Source organism: Recurvomyces mirabilis, assembly GCF_035927965.1.
Source record: "Recurvomyces mirabilis strain CCFEE 5264 chromosome Unknown scaffold_16, whole genome shotgun sequence".
NCBI classification, from domain to species: Eukaryota; Fungi; Ascomycota; class Dothideomycetes; order Mycosphaerellales; family Teratosphaeriaceae; genus Recurvomyces; species Recurvomyces mirabilis.
In genome coordinates, this window is record NW_027041950.1 from 389,417 (window position 1) to 402,854 (window position 13,438).

The 13,438-nt window shown below is 52.5% G+C and overlaps 6 protein-coding genes across 6 annotated transcripts; 4 read left to right on the forward strand and 2 right to left on the reverse strand.

Annotated features, from left to right (window-relative positions):
* Positions 1–151: 151 nt before the first annotated feature.
* LTS14_006415 (uncharacterized protein) lies at positions 152–568 on the forward strand (the record flags this gene model as incomplete). Its single annotated transcript, XM_064839111.1, has 1 exon — positions 152–568. One exon carries the CDS (start codon positions 152–154, stop codon positions 566–568), a length of 417 nt encoding a protein of 138 aa, XP_064693359.1.
* Positions 569–757: 189 nt separating this feature from the next.
* GSH2 (Glutathione synthetase) lies at positions 758–2,649 on the reverse strand (the record flags this gene model as incomplete). Its single annotated transcript, XM_064839112.1, has 4 exons — positions 758–802; positions 854–1,975; positions 2,028–2,103; positions 2,219–2,649. The coding sequence occupies 4 exons, from the start codon at positions 2,647–2,649 to the stop codon at positions 758–760; spliced, it is 1,674 nt and encodes a 557-aa protein (XP_064693360.1).
* Positions 2,650–2,764: 115 nt separating this feature from the next.
* Positions 2,765–3,718, forward strand: LTS14_006417 (uncharacterized protein; the record flags this gene model as incomplete). Its single annotated transcript, XM_064839113.1, has 2 exons — positions 2,765–2,775; positions 2,893–3,718. 2 exons carry the CDS (start codon positions 2,765–2,767, stop codon positions 3,716–3,718), a joined length of 837 nt encoding a protein of 278 aa, XP_064693361.1.
* Positions 3,719–5,837: 2,119 nt separating this feature from the next.
* On the forward strand, positions 5,838–6,338 carry LTS14_006418 (uncharacterized protein; the record flags this gene model as incomplete). The annotated part of the gene is made up of 2 exons (XM_064839114.1): positions 5,838–6,110; positions 6,147–6,338. 2 exons carry the CDS (start codon positions 5,838–5,840, stop codon positions 6,336–6,338), a joined length of 465 nt encoding a protein of 154 aa, XP_064693362.1.
* A 3,583-nt stretch (positions 6,339–9,921) lies between these two features.
* SMP3 (alpha 1,2 mannosyltransferase) lies at positions 9,922–11,489 on the reverse strand (the record flags this gene model as incomplete). The annotated part of the gene is made up of 2 exons (XM_064839115.1): positions 9,922–11,327; positions 11,381–11,489. The coding sequence occupies 2 exons, from the start codon at positions 11,487–11,489 to the stop codon at positions 9,922–9,924; spliced, it is 1,515 nt and encodes a 504-aa protein (XP_064693363.1).
* Positions 11,490–12,290: 801 nt separating this feature from the next.
* LTS14_006420 (uncharacterized protein) lies at positions 12,291–12,925 on the forward strand (the record flags this gene model as incomplete). The annotated part of the gene is made up of 3 exons (XM_064839116.1): positions 12,291–12,357; positions 12,419–12,507; positions 12,578–12,925. 3 exons carry the CDS (start codon positions 12,291–12,293, stop codon positions 12,923–12,925), a joined length of 504 nt encoding a protein of 167 aa, XP_064693364.1.
* Positions 12,926–13,438: the final 513 nt, after the last annotated feature.

Below are 13,438 nucleotides of genomic sequence, written 5' to 3' on the forward strand. Positions count from 1 at the left end.
CTTTTCGACCATGGCGCACGATCCGAAATGCGGACAAGATCCGAAACCATATGCAGCCATAATTCATCTTCAGGTGTCCCACCATCTGAAGGAGTACCCCTGGTCGGCCGAGAGGCAAGACAGAACCTCAGTCGTACTGATGCCCGCAACGATGGCCAGTATGAACCTGCGCGATCATCCGGGTCCCGACGACAACCGTACGGTGCACTATACATCCGCGGTCACAGTCCGGGAAGTACAAGACCAGCTCATCGCCGGAAAGGAGGGCCGGGCTGTATGGCTCCGATCTGTCAAACATCATAGCGAGCTTTCAGCCTTGACAGACTTCCCGGACGATGTGGAATTGGAGATGGCGATCGAGTATCTCAAGCGACGTACTGAGAGTCGGCTCAGGGTATCAGATGTAGAGGTTGAACTTGTGTTGAATACGGCGCAGAATCTGCAGCGGAAGATCGGGGCGCTAGATGCTAGGTCAGCAAGCCAGGAGCATCTGCCTAGGCGGAGTAAGAAGCAATGGCAAAAGCGGTTGGATCTGCTCGATGCCTTGGATCAGCTGTACTCGACCTGAGGATAGCGAGTGAAACAAAGAGGCTCGCCTGAACTAATTCACCATGCCCTACGCTCTGACGAAAGGTATCTGGCTGTAAGAGGCTCAACGAGATGACCAGTATGAAGGTCCAAGCAGAAGACGGCTTACTATCCCTATTCACGCATCTGTTCGCCATCGTGACATCTCAATGGCCTCTTCTGTGCGAATCTAGACATCGACCAGACAAGCTGAGTCAACAGATCCGAAGCCAGCCTGCAAACATGTTAGCACTTCTCGTCATACCCATACCTTTACACTACTCACGGCTACGCCGCCCTCCTCACTTCCCGATCCTTTGGTTCTGAGCAGATATCCCGCCTCAGAGCTCTCCACAACCTCCCTCTTCCCATCACCGTCTCCCTGCTCCCACAGACATGCCCCATAAACACCCAACTCACAGATCACACCACCACTCTGCACTTCTCCATTCCTAAAGATGACATTCTGCTGCGCTGGCGGCTCGATCATCTCCATCAAGATATGCGCCGGCCATTTCTCCTCGGGGATCTCCTGCAGAAAGCCGGGGATATTGCTGCGGTAGATATTGTTGCCTCCGCCTTCGCGCTGAGGTTTCAGGACGTAGCGTTTGCACTTTTCTGCATCTTGAGCGAAGCTTCGTGCTTCGAGACCTGCTTCGCTTTTGTCCATTGGGTAGATGGGAGCGAAAGTCTTTAGGACTTCTGAGGCTTGATCCTTGTCTGGAAGGAATTTGGCGAGGTGAGGTGAGTGTGGTGTAGCGAGGACTTGTTGCACTTTTTTCGTGCCAGCCAATTGCGTCAAGACACTTGGACATTTTATCGCAGCACTTCGTTCGATTTGTAGACGGCCTTTCCAGTGATCAGGGGTTGTGTACTCGTCTGGTGAGTAGCCTGCTCGGAAGTAGACCAAGGATACTTCGAAAGGTTTGTCGGGCTTATGTGGTGGCGCATAGAGTAATCTACGCTCCGAGTCGACTCTGGTGTCCTTTAGCACTCGATGGAATGGTAGACGGAACGTTCGCACGCCGTGATTCTTGTTCAGAGCGTACTCAACGTGCCTTTGATCGAAGACATTTCGTTCGGGTTCTTGGACGAGGAAGATGACGCAAGTCGGGTGACCGGAAGACGATGGACCATAGGCTTGATGAGCTGCTGCCATTCCATGGGCTAGCTTGGGCACGGAGGTGGCATCGGGTAGTGCGGTGTCAGCGATGACTGACGAAGTGCTGTCAGGATAGGCTTCGATCGAGTGTAGATGCTTGTGAAGAGCTGATACTTGGGTCGATAGGCCGCCGAACGAGGATGCGATAGTGTTGAATTCGACTTGCTTCACGGTCGGTCTGCTTGTAGGATCTGACGGATCAATGTGGACCATGTAGTCTGAGCGGAAGAGGCCAAGGTTGAGAGGCTAATATGAGATCAGCTACCTGGTCTCGGCCGTGAACGAGTGGATAGTTCACTTGTGCGTAGCCCTCTTTCTTCACGTCGAGATGCACCTTCCATAACTCGGCAATGAAGTCATCGATGTCTAGCAGCCTTGAGATTAGATAGTCAGCTCCGTGTTCTCATGTATATCATGCAGTCTACAAGGATGGAACCAAGCGCAAAGCATGGACGGCGAAGATGAACCTCGTTGGGGAAGCGCACCTACTCTTCGACAGTCCCCTTCAACCACTCCTCATCACTAGCAATTGCGGAGTAGAGCTCATTGTATGCTTTCGCCACTGACCGCGCCTGCTCGAAGCATATTCGCGGGAAAAGGCTGGGATACAATGTAATGGGCGCGGTTGTTGCTAGTGCTACTGAAGGATCTTGTTTTGTTGGTACATATGCTGTCGTCGGTCGTACTGCCAAGCCATGGGCTATCGACCAGTCCTTCAGGTTTGCGAGGAGGTAATGCTCTTGTTCTGGGGTCAGATCCGGTGGGTAGTTTGGATAGACCTGAGTTGCCATTGCATCGGTTGAGCCAAGTCCGCTGCGATCCTTCAAGATGTCTTCCTCCGGCTGTTGATATATGTTGACTCTGCTGACAAAAGTTCGGATTGTCGTCCGAGGTCGGCTAGTGGACGGCTGCTTCTTCATGGCGTGATCGTTTCCTCTCGTGCCTTCCAACCTGTGCGCGTCCAAACCAATAGGATGAGGCTCATCGCAACCAGAGAGGCCTCTCCGTTGACTATCCAATTATCATCCTTTTAAGATGTCGAGTAGGTGAATATCAAGTCTGACGGTCACGCTTCCTCGCGTCACTTTCGCGCCTTCTCCACATCCAACATCACCTCTTCTAACCAATACAATCCTTCCTATTCTATCTTACTGACATAGCAGACTCATACTCTTCGGACCGGCCGACATGTCACGGCAGATAGAGAGCAGTCTCTCATCTCTGCTACCTACTGTATCGCCTTTGCCAGCACAACTCCTCGAGCTGGCAACATCACTCGTCGCACAATCTCGGTCCAAGGCATCTTCGTTGAAGCAGGAAGAAGAGATTGGGCGGACGTACGCTTGCTGCCATATAGCATGCGAGAGGCTAGGCAAGAAGCTTGCCCTTGAGATCGGCAGGCCCGTACCGCCTTGTGCACCGAAAGTGTACAACAAACTGAAGACTTATCTGGGAACTGTGCTCAGGACACCCGCGAACACACCAAGAGCAGCAAGGGTAGTCGACAAGCTCGAGGCAAAGACAGGTGAGGATGGTTCAGCGAAGAAGGCAGGAGAGGCCAAGGCGTCTGGCAGTGGTGGAGAGGGGCTGAGGAGAACGCCTGTCAAGCGCACGTTGCAAGTGGACGACACGCCATCGAAGAGGGTCAAGCGAACACCTGCTGCCTCTGCTGCAGCACCGGAGCCCGAGCGGGAGCCGCCGAAAGAAATACCAGTGCCATTGCAACCGGACGAAGAAGAAGAAGAAGAGGATGACAACGTCCTCACACTGGTGAAACGACCATCCAAGACACCACTTCGGCGCAAAGAGAAACACGCATCGCGACCTGACGGACCCGAAGATGTGGGTGCTGCCGGTCTTCTACCTGGACTGGGCACCATGTTCCAGCCTGCTGTCGACTGGCTGAGCGACGAACGCAGAGCAGAATATAAAACGTGGGAGAAGAGTGTTTTTGATCAGATCAGGGAATTGGAGTATGAGGTCTCTTGAGCAGCATCAACCTTTTGCACTGGCCTCAAAGCTACGATATCGTCTGTATACTCTACCACAGTGTACACTCGGCTCTTGCACTTGCACACTTTGCAGCTCTACCCCATCATCACTCCGGTTCCGCGAGATTCTCTCACCATCAATACTCAGTAATCTGCGTCTCTTCACCGATCTAAGCTTTTACGCCAAACCACGGCCACCCCGCCTATCATTCGCCACCACAACCAAGATACCCAGAACAACCGTTCCACAAATGAACACAACCGCCATAAAGTCATGAACGTCGCCACTCTAGTACCAACACCAACCCACTCTAAACACTCATGCCACCTTCCCGAGATGATCGCAAGCAGAGATTCGAAAATCGTGCTCGCGATGATCAACCACAGTGCCGTCACAAAACCCTCTGTGCCATTCGCTAGAGAGCGCAAACCTCGATTCATGAGGGAGTATATGCGGTATAACGTGGCGATGAAGAGGATGATTGTGGTCAGGATCAGGCAGATGTAGTTTGCCAGGACGATGTTTGTGAGGGTGCGATAGACGGAGGGAGGGAGACAGGACATTGTTGGATTTGCTGCGTTGGCGGCGGCTGAGGAGGGAATGTTCGAAAGGAGGCCGTCGGACATTTATGGTCGGATCTGGTGTGTGCGGTGTGGATATACAGGGTGGGTCAGAGAGGGCCTGGGAATGGCGGTGGTTAGTCGGACACCATGAGGAAGAGGTTGGAAGTGCTGGTGTGCACCACAAGAGCTGTTGCATCCGGAACTTGCACTCTAGATCACTCGACCTGTGATTTCGGAAACGCGCCTGGCCTTTGTGTTTTTGCGACTTTCTGAGTTTCTCAAAATGCTCCAGGAGTCGTTCTTGATCTTCTGCTGATTTCGCTTGATCTCAAAATCTCGAAAGCACAATAGTGCGACAAGAGGAAGCGTATGTCACCAACACTCGAATCGCCGGATTGATGCTGCACAGCTTGTAATCTTGGCCTGGCGACTCGTCTGGATGTTTCGTGAGATGTCTCTTCTGCGCAATATTCTCAACCACTTCTGATCCGCTTAAGTCGACTTGAATGACCGGGCACAACACACAACTCAACAGCTGCTATCGTCGGAATACTTCTTGCCGGTCCGACCTTCTAGAGCTCGTAATGCGGAATTGCTTGGTAGCTTGTCAGACCCACGCTTCGCGCCTCGCGATCGGTCGCCGGCACTCAAGGCCGGCACTCTGGAAGGCCTGTACAAAGGGAGTACACAGGAAGAGCTTGCGCAGCCTAGAACGGCAAAATCACCGAGGTTGCGACAAAAGCCTTCATATCAGTCTTCGAGCTCAATCACGTAGCTTATAGCTTCCGAAGCTCCTTCCGTGGTTCGTTGAGCGCGCCTTCGATGGATCAGAGTGGCATGTGATCGTCCATTCCTCATTCTGGAGAGGATATGATGACTGCAAGCTCCGTGAATAGTCAATTGGCGATTGTATCAACGCGTCAAGCTCCACGGATTCGTGATCAAGGCCCTGGTGCCATAATATTGGCTGGCGCCAAGAAGATCTTTCCAAGCTTCTTCGAACCCAGACTGGGACGCAGCGCGGCTCTTGTCTACTTCCGCTGTCGTGAGTCGAGGTGTCTGATCTCTAGCCCCCTGGCGTGTGGTGCATATGTGACAACGTGACTTCGGAAGTCCTCATCTTCTGATCCGCCGTTTGGTCAGGTTGGGTAGCGAAATGGGTACCAGTCTGTTTAAGCTATCATGCTCTCCTGGCGTGCTAGCGTCTGGCCTCAGGCACTTTTCCATGCCAACATGGTAGGAAGGTAGGTTTAATTTCACGAACGAGATCTTCATGTAGCTCCTCCTCTGCTGCTTGATTTTCTTCCTCGCCACAAAACTCCGCCACTCAATCCTGCCTTCGTTGTGCTCTGTCAATATCGTCTTTGACTAGGGACAAAAGCACTTATCTTCAAGGTTCGTGGACACGACCAGTACCCATCTCACGACTCGCTAGTCACTGCTGTACCAGTATCATTAACAAGAGCTCACCATCCTGGTACTCCTCGCTGATCTTGAAGCAGGACTCAGGGAGACCAACAGTACCTCTGCATTCCTGCATAAAATCTACACATATGGTGACCACGGCGCCGCGTCGAGATTCGGCTCTTGAGGACACTGAGCTTGCGCCACCACCTCCAGCACCAACTCAACCCCAAATACGAATGGGATTTAGTGTACCCTTGGCAGGAGCCGGCCTAGGAGCCGGAGTATATCATGGGCCTGTCACGGTGAATGGCGGCCAGCCGGCCTGGATGTGGATTCCTGCTCCCGCTCCGCCTGCCGCTCCACTTCCTGCACATTCAGCTTACAATGGGCCGGGAACGTTGGTCGCAAACGGAGTGATAGTGCGTGCCTCCTCTTCTGCTGCGGATCCATCGCAGCCATCCGATGGAGCGGTATCGACGGGTGGTGATAAGCCCGGATGGAATGCTGCTGGGCCTACCGGGACAGATGAGAAGGATGGATGTGGACACAAGCCGCCCAAAAAAGACGAGAACTGTGTAAATCCGTTGAGGGAAGAAGAAGATGATAAAAACCCATCCAAGGAAGACGAAGAATCGCCAAAGAAATGATAGCGACTGTGGTTTGAGTAGATGGTCTGCTTAAGGGTCAATGGTTTATATAGCTAGCATGGTATGTCTGACTTATGGAAAAGCATGGGTCTCGTTGACAAAGCTGATTGATGTCGTGAGATGAAGTGGATGGTTAGACTGTACAGCAGGAAGGGTCGGAAGGTGGTGTGGACGGAGGATTTGCTATGTACTTCGAGGATTACCACCATCGTATGACTGCAGCTGACGACAAATTTTCGGACTTGCGAGCTCGATTGAGGCAAATTACTGAGCTTTTACAAACTCTATCATTATGCCTCTTACACAGACAAATGATCTCGTTAGCTTTGTAAAAGTGAATCTCATCATCTTGCCTCATCGTGTTGCCGTTAGGCACCGTCGAGTACCTCCCCATCCTAGTCACGGCTTGCATGTCTCAATGGAGTCACCGAAGGGTAGGAAGAAGAGCTGTGTAAGCGAAATCTTGCCAAGGTCGTTGCAGCTACGGAGCAAGCTGGGGGCCAATAGAGATGTCAGCACGATGGTAATTTGATAGACCGATGTGGCTTCCTCACAGACAGAAGTTTTTGGATACTAATCACGCAATGATGCCTGAAGTCGGGCTGTGGTGTCACATTTTTATGCACAGCCACGAAGGTGGCCCTAAATCCCCCTCACGCAGCCTTGCGGCCGGTCAAGCAGGGCATAAAGACCTGCTAAGCTATAGATTAGCTGGAGTATCTCTTGCATTCACAAAGTGCAGTCCTGCATTCACTGATCAATGAAGAATACACTGAGGAAACCACAGAGGTCCGCGAGTACTGCCTTAGTAACGCCACTGACCATGGCCGACATCCAAGTCCCCCCGCCAGCCTACAATGCTCACCCAAACGCTACATCTTCGTCATCACATGATCTCGTGGTGGAGCAACTACCCGGCTACTCAGAACCACTGTTCCCGCACCACGAAGTCGGGCTCAATGACAAGCAACCTCCTGTCGAAGCGCCGGTGCTCGATCTCGAACGACAGCAGCAAGTCAGACGAGCACCAGCTGCAAGGAAGAAGGGTTGTGCTGGTTGCGCGTGCTTCTTCTTATTCTTTTTGCTATTGATGGGTATCTTCGGGATCCTGTATTTGAGGGCGGGTTGGTGAGAGCGGCTGAAGGGGTCACGAAACATCATGGCTCGAAACCGTTACGACTGATGGAGAGCACCACGCAGATCTTCCTTCAGTAAACGAGGCTGTCATCCGGTTTCTTGGAGCTTGGCATGTTGGTGGCGTTTTGCACCTCAGTCATGGCAGATGCGACCATCAAAACTGTCCGGATGCTACGGCCGCTGCCTGGGCCACTGCGAGGATGATCACACGCCAGATATTACAAGAGCAGAATTGCACAGGCAGCGAAAGATATTAATGTGGGCTGTAGATGAGCATGCTGCGGTTGTGAAAGGAAGACACAGCCACTACGGAAGGCGCGGCCTCAAGAGGTCCGTGCAATCTTGGTATTCCATGGCAAGGCGGCAACATGTTCTATAGACACCGCTCGTACTTCTAGACAGTCGCCGTGTTTCAGTACTCGAAGTTGTCATCAAATCGTATCGCTTCTTCAGTCATGTTCGTGCTACCAATACAACAACGAGTGTCCACACCTCGAGCCGCCCACATTGCTGACCATTCGCCACCACTTCGACAAGTTCACTCCACGCCAGACGGCCGTCTCCCACCACCATACTCAGCTCGTCCGGCTTCATTCGATGAGCCAGCATTATCACATAACACAGATCCCGAGGCTCTACCTCTTTACTCACGAGATCCACCTCCAACAAACCGCGGTGTCGTCACGAAGCCTCATGCAGACACGGCCTCAGGACGAAGCCGCGAAGCCTCGACGAGCCATTTTGTCGAGGACCTTGAGCAGCAGCGGCCAACGCAGCACATACAAGCTACGCCGTACCAAGCTCGTCGCAAGGGCTGCAGTTCTTGTCACTGGATCTGTATCGCATCGGTACTGATTGTGGTCGTCATCGTCGCAGCAATTGCCGGCAAAGTGGCCAGCGACACTTTCTGATGATTAGTCTCGCCATCACAACTGGTAGCGAGCTTTTGACTCAGCCCCGATGCAAGGCTGCCTTACCCACAAGCCTTGTGATCGTCAGCAACCAGATCACGTCCTCGCAAGGCTAAGCTCGGCATCAAACTTATGGACTAACAATGTCATATAACACCACACCGTCATCGGCACTTTGTATTTATTGCTTGATCCGGCGACATCGCAGGGACGGATATTGAGGATGCCAGGTGTGTCGGAGCCACCGGAGCCCCCGCCACCATATTCGCAGTATCCTGCTGCTTCATACCTCAACGCAAGGACAGGAACTCCTCCCATATACACCGAACCGCTGTTCAAGTACCACAATACAGACGACACGCCTTGGCATTCACGAGTCAACACCACAGCGGCGAACATTCACGACGAGTCCAGCGACCATCTACGCGGCACTGCGGCACGCGAGGCTTGACGGCTGCTGGCCCACGACATACCTCCTGCTCGGCGGAAGTCGCCAATGGCACGAAAATGGTGTGCCTTTTTGGTAATCGTGATTGTCCTGGCGTTAGTGTTAGGTTGGCCTGTGGTCTTGGCTCTGGTTGGCTTAATCAGGCGCTGATTGTATAGCTAAACATTGCGCCACAACAGCAGGCACGAAGCACGTATACAGAAGAGATGAAAGAAACGCACGAAGGGTGTTCCTTGACAGCATGATTCAGGTCCGTAACTCTGCATCGTTGGTAGAATCCTAAACCAGGTTCAGCATCATGTCCACGCTTCCGAAGCAAGACAGAAGCAGAATTTTCTGCAGCCTCACCAGTAATTTGAGATGCCACAAGGCTGCGCGGCCGTCGAACCTGATTCACCCTACCTTTTCTCAAATGCCAGGCAGCCTTGCATCGAGTTCTGCTTGACCGTCAACTCGTGCTTTGAGGCCCTCCTCACGCCAGCATGTCAAGTGTCTCAACCCCAAGCCCATACATCCACACATGTCGCGAATCGCGCTCAGCCTCACCGCCTCAAGAACACCCCAAGCCTCCGCCTCATTGCCCATCGAGCCTGTTCCCACACTACAGACTGGTTGATAAAAGCCTTGCTCTGCTGCCTCCTGTACTGGTAGTCAGCCACGAACCACGCTCACAGGTCGGACGCAACATTCCTCGTATCCGCGAAGAGAGGCAGCGACCTCGTCCGCGGATCTACAGAGCGCCAGCCACGACGAGTAAGAGGCTGCGATTGCTGGAGATGGTTCTGGCGGCTTTGTTGTTTGTCTCTGTTACAAGGCGTTGTTGCAGCCATGTAGGTGGGTTTTGCGATCAAACCGAGCGAGCGAAAAGGAGCAAAGTCAGGTGTGGGATAGCTATGCCGCATATTGTTCCCTATCACGCGGTCAAAAGTCAAATGGCAGGCGTAGCGTTGGGTCATACCCGTATCATGAATACACAGAGAGCGAGAGCCGGCCATATTGCAGGCAACGTCATATCCGATTGAGAAGAGTGCAGCCGGATGAAGCGCGTCGACACGGACTCCGACATCTTATAGCGTAGGACGTAGACTTAACATCGCAAGGAAACATCCCAAACATCCAACCCTCTCCTCCCGATCACTTTATACAAAGTCCCCCACACGCCATCCTCACTCCAATCCAGATCATCCAGTCCGATATGTCGCGAATAATGATACAGAAGATCCAATGGCACCGCTGACTCCGGGTAAGTTACTAAGCCAGAACGATGCTTATACTGATCCAGGTAGCTCGCGCTCGAGGGCGCAACCAGCAAGTTGAGCTTCCGACTACGACACTCGGCTGTGTGTTGGGTGAGCTTGAACATCTCGTCGCCGTCCATGCCCATCAGATCTGTGGTGTTCAGGTGGTTGTTTGCTTCTCCGGAAATCCAGCGAGGTGGGCTGTATGTTTTCCACCAGAAGACTTCGGATACATTCTCCTGTTGTGCCAGCCATGCTTGTACTGGTACGACGCCTGCTTGGTGGTAGCGACCGAATATGATGACCGCTAGTACATTAAAGCCGATCCATGTGGCTATCCAGATCTTAGCAAAGCGTTTCGGTAGCTGGATGGATGAGAGGAGGAGCGGAACTGCTGGGAGTAGGAAACGTGGTTCTTGATGCTTGAAGCAGGATAGCAGTGCCGTACCGGATATGCCCGACCAGAATAGAGTGTTCCGGGGGCCTGGAGCAAATACCAGTGGGAAGAGTGGACCCAACAGTTGTGGAAGGTTCGCAACAAAGTGCTGCCAGTATGGATGAATGCCGTGCTGGGCGAGGTTCGCTGGATCCAGGTTGTAGGTCAGATTGTTCACTGGTGTGAACACTGCAGTACTGAATAATTGCCAGAAACGTAACTGGTGGCCATGATAGTACTCGGTGTCAAGAGCCAAAGCTATGACTGTCGTGGATGCGGCTACACCTAGTAGAATTGGTATGCGTAGTGGCTTCGCCCATAGGTGTGGTAGAAGCTGAACACCTGCTACAACGAGGAACGCTGGGAATGTGATGCGATTGAAGACTCCCAGGACTCCAAGGAATGCCAGCGCGATGCACAGTGTGACCTGTGTGTGCTCCGGATCATGCTGCATGCGGCGCATAAGGACTAAGCACCATAGCACAATAATCGTCTCGATGCTGTTGGAGAAAGTATGCATCTGGAATGTCCAGGTGACGTATGATGAGGCCACCAGAAGCAAAGCACTGGCACGTTCCTGCTTATCTGGCAGTAATTCATGTAAGGCCCAGTCCTCAAGTACGAAGCTTAACAAGAACATGAATCCCCTCAACACGTAGAAGGCAGCCATCGGCGTAGCTTCGTAGCCCATACCATGACATAGCCATTTGAAGATGATGAGAGACGGTGCGTAGATGAGGCGTAACGGAAATATGCTGCGGATAGGATGCTCGGAGGTAAACTCCCAGGTCTTGTAGACAGGCCAGCCGAAGATTTCACCTACCTTGCCATCAGAGCGGCTTCTTTGACTGTGGGAGGCTATGGAACGATACCAGCAATTATCTCGGGACCCTGGAAGTGCTCATCTGGGTGGATGTAGCTGCGCGACAGCGCGAAGTACAGCCTGACCAGGACGAGGAAGAGATATAGTCTGCGCGACATTTTGCGATCGAGTTGTCAGGAGGGCCAGGAGTGTGACAGACGGAATGCCATTGTGGGTTGGAATTGGTGATACTACATGCGAGCAAACCTGAGGTTCCGTGTCTTCGACGCGTCGCGTGAGCACGAGCCACATTTCCAGAACGAGGCCATCGCTGGGCGAGAGATCGTACAACAAGATATATATTGTCAGTTTATTAGATGGCAGTTGATACAGAAGATGATACCGCCTGTCGATCACAATACTGTGGATCCTTGCGGCTCTCTCACGGCGTAGATCACTTGCATGCTTAGTAACGACAGGCTCGACTATGCGACTCTATCGGAAGGCCGCCATCTGTCTACGCCGTACTTGAGAGCGACTAGCAAATAGATGCTGGCAGCGTGTAGCCAAACGTGAGCCGTACGACATATCTGCAGATTGTCACGTGTTTAAAGATTCAATGCAACTTTGAAGTGAATGTAATGGTGCATCGCGTGAGTCAGCCTCACTAGTGCGGACAGCCCCGCCTGCTGCCTTCCAGTGACCGCAAACCTCATTCAAACGCAGGCACCGATTGCATCGATTGCTTCATTATTATTGTTCTCACCTTCACAGCAAACATATCGAGTAAGCTCCGGTCCAAGCTCGTCGGCATCGACCACTCTACTATAAGAATCAACTCCCGACCGACCTCGACACTTCTGCAACACACAAATCTCCAACTTCTTGCTATCCGCGGCAACAACCTTCCACATTAACTACAACACATATCAACCACATCTACCACATCTACCACATCTACCACATCGAGTACCAGTGCCATGTCTGCCGAAGCCGCCGACCAACAGGTCAAGCTCGTCAGCAGTGACAATGTCGAGATCCTCACTGGTATGTCATTCCTTTGCTTATGATCTTATACATTTGACCGCTTACTGACCTACCCTCACAGAGCGCAAGGTGGCTGAGCGCTCCATGCTCATCAAGAATATGATCGAGGACCTTGGCGCGCCAGGCGAGGAGCCCATCCCAATTATGAACGTGAGTTGCGCTTCTTCACCGACTCAACCTCACTCACCTTCAAGCTCACGTGCTAACCTCACTCCCATAGGTCTCCGAAGCCGTCCTACGCAAAGTCCTCGAATGGTGCACCCACCACAAGAACGACCCCGCGCCGACCCAAGACGACGACGCCGATTCCCGCAAGAAGACGACCGACATCGACGACTGGGACCAGAAGTTCATGCAGGTTGACCAGGAGATGCTATTCGAGATCATCCTTGCCGCCAACTACATGGACATTAAGGCTCTTCTGGACGTCGGCTGCAAGACCGTCGCCAACATGATCAAGGGCAAGAGCCCCGAGGAGATCCGCAAGACGTTCAACATTCAGAACGACTTCACACCAGAGGAGGAGGAGCAGATCCGTCGCGAGAATGAGTGGGCTGAGGATCGTTAAGTGCGAGTGTGCTTAAAATACGAGGTGCTGGGTGGTTCGCGATGCGCTGAGCAGAGGGCGATGCGATGCGATGCGATGCGGTGAGGAGTTGTGTGCCACATCACAATCATAAGCAGGCGTCCATGGGCGAGGCTGGTTCACGCTCAGCTTTACTTGAGGCGTAATGATATTCATGACATGATGCTGCCTTCCTCGGCTCCGTGCAGTTGTATTGCTGCTTTTGCAGTACATCGGCGGCCAGGCTTGGCCAGCAAAATTAGCTTACTATAGCTAAAGAAAACCACATCAAACCCATTCACTCTTCTCTCCACTTCGCTTTGCTCTCTTGACTGTGTGTGTTATTTATCATACTCATCTCGAGTCGCGCGCCACAACAGCTATGATGCAAATCAGCATAATTTCCCGAGACGCCACATCAGCTGAGGCTGTAAGACAATCCTCGGGCTTGACTCCGTATATAGCCTACCGAGATCCTCCATGTCTCACCGCCAACGAGACACCCTTTGGAATTCT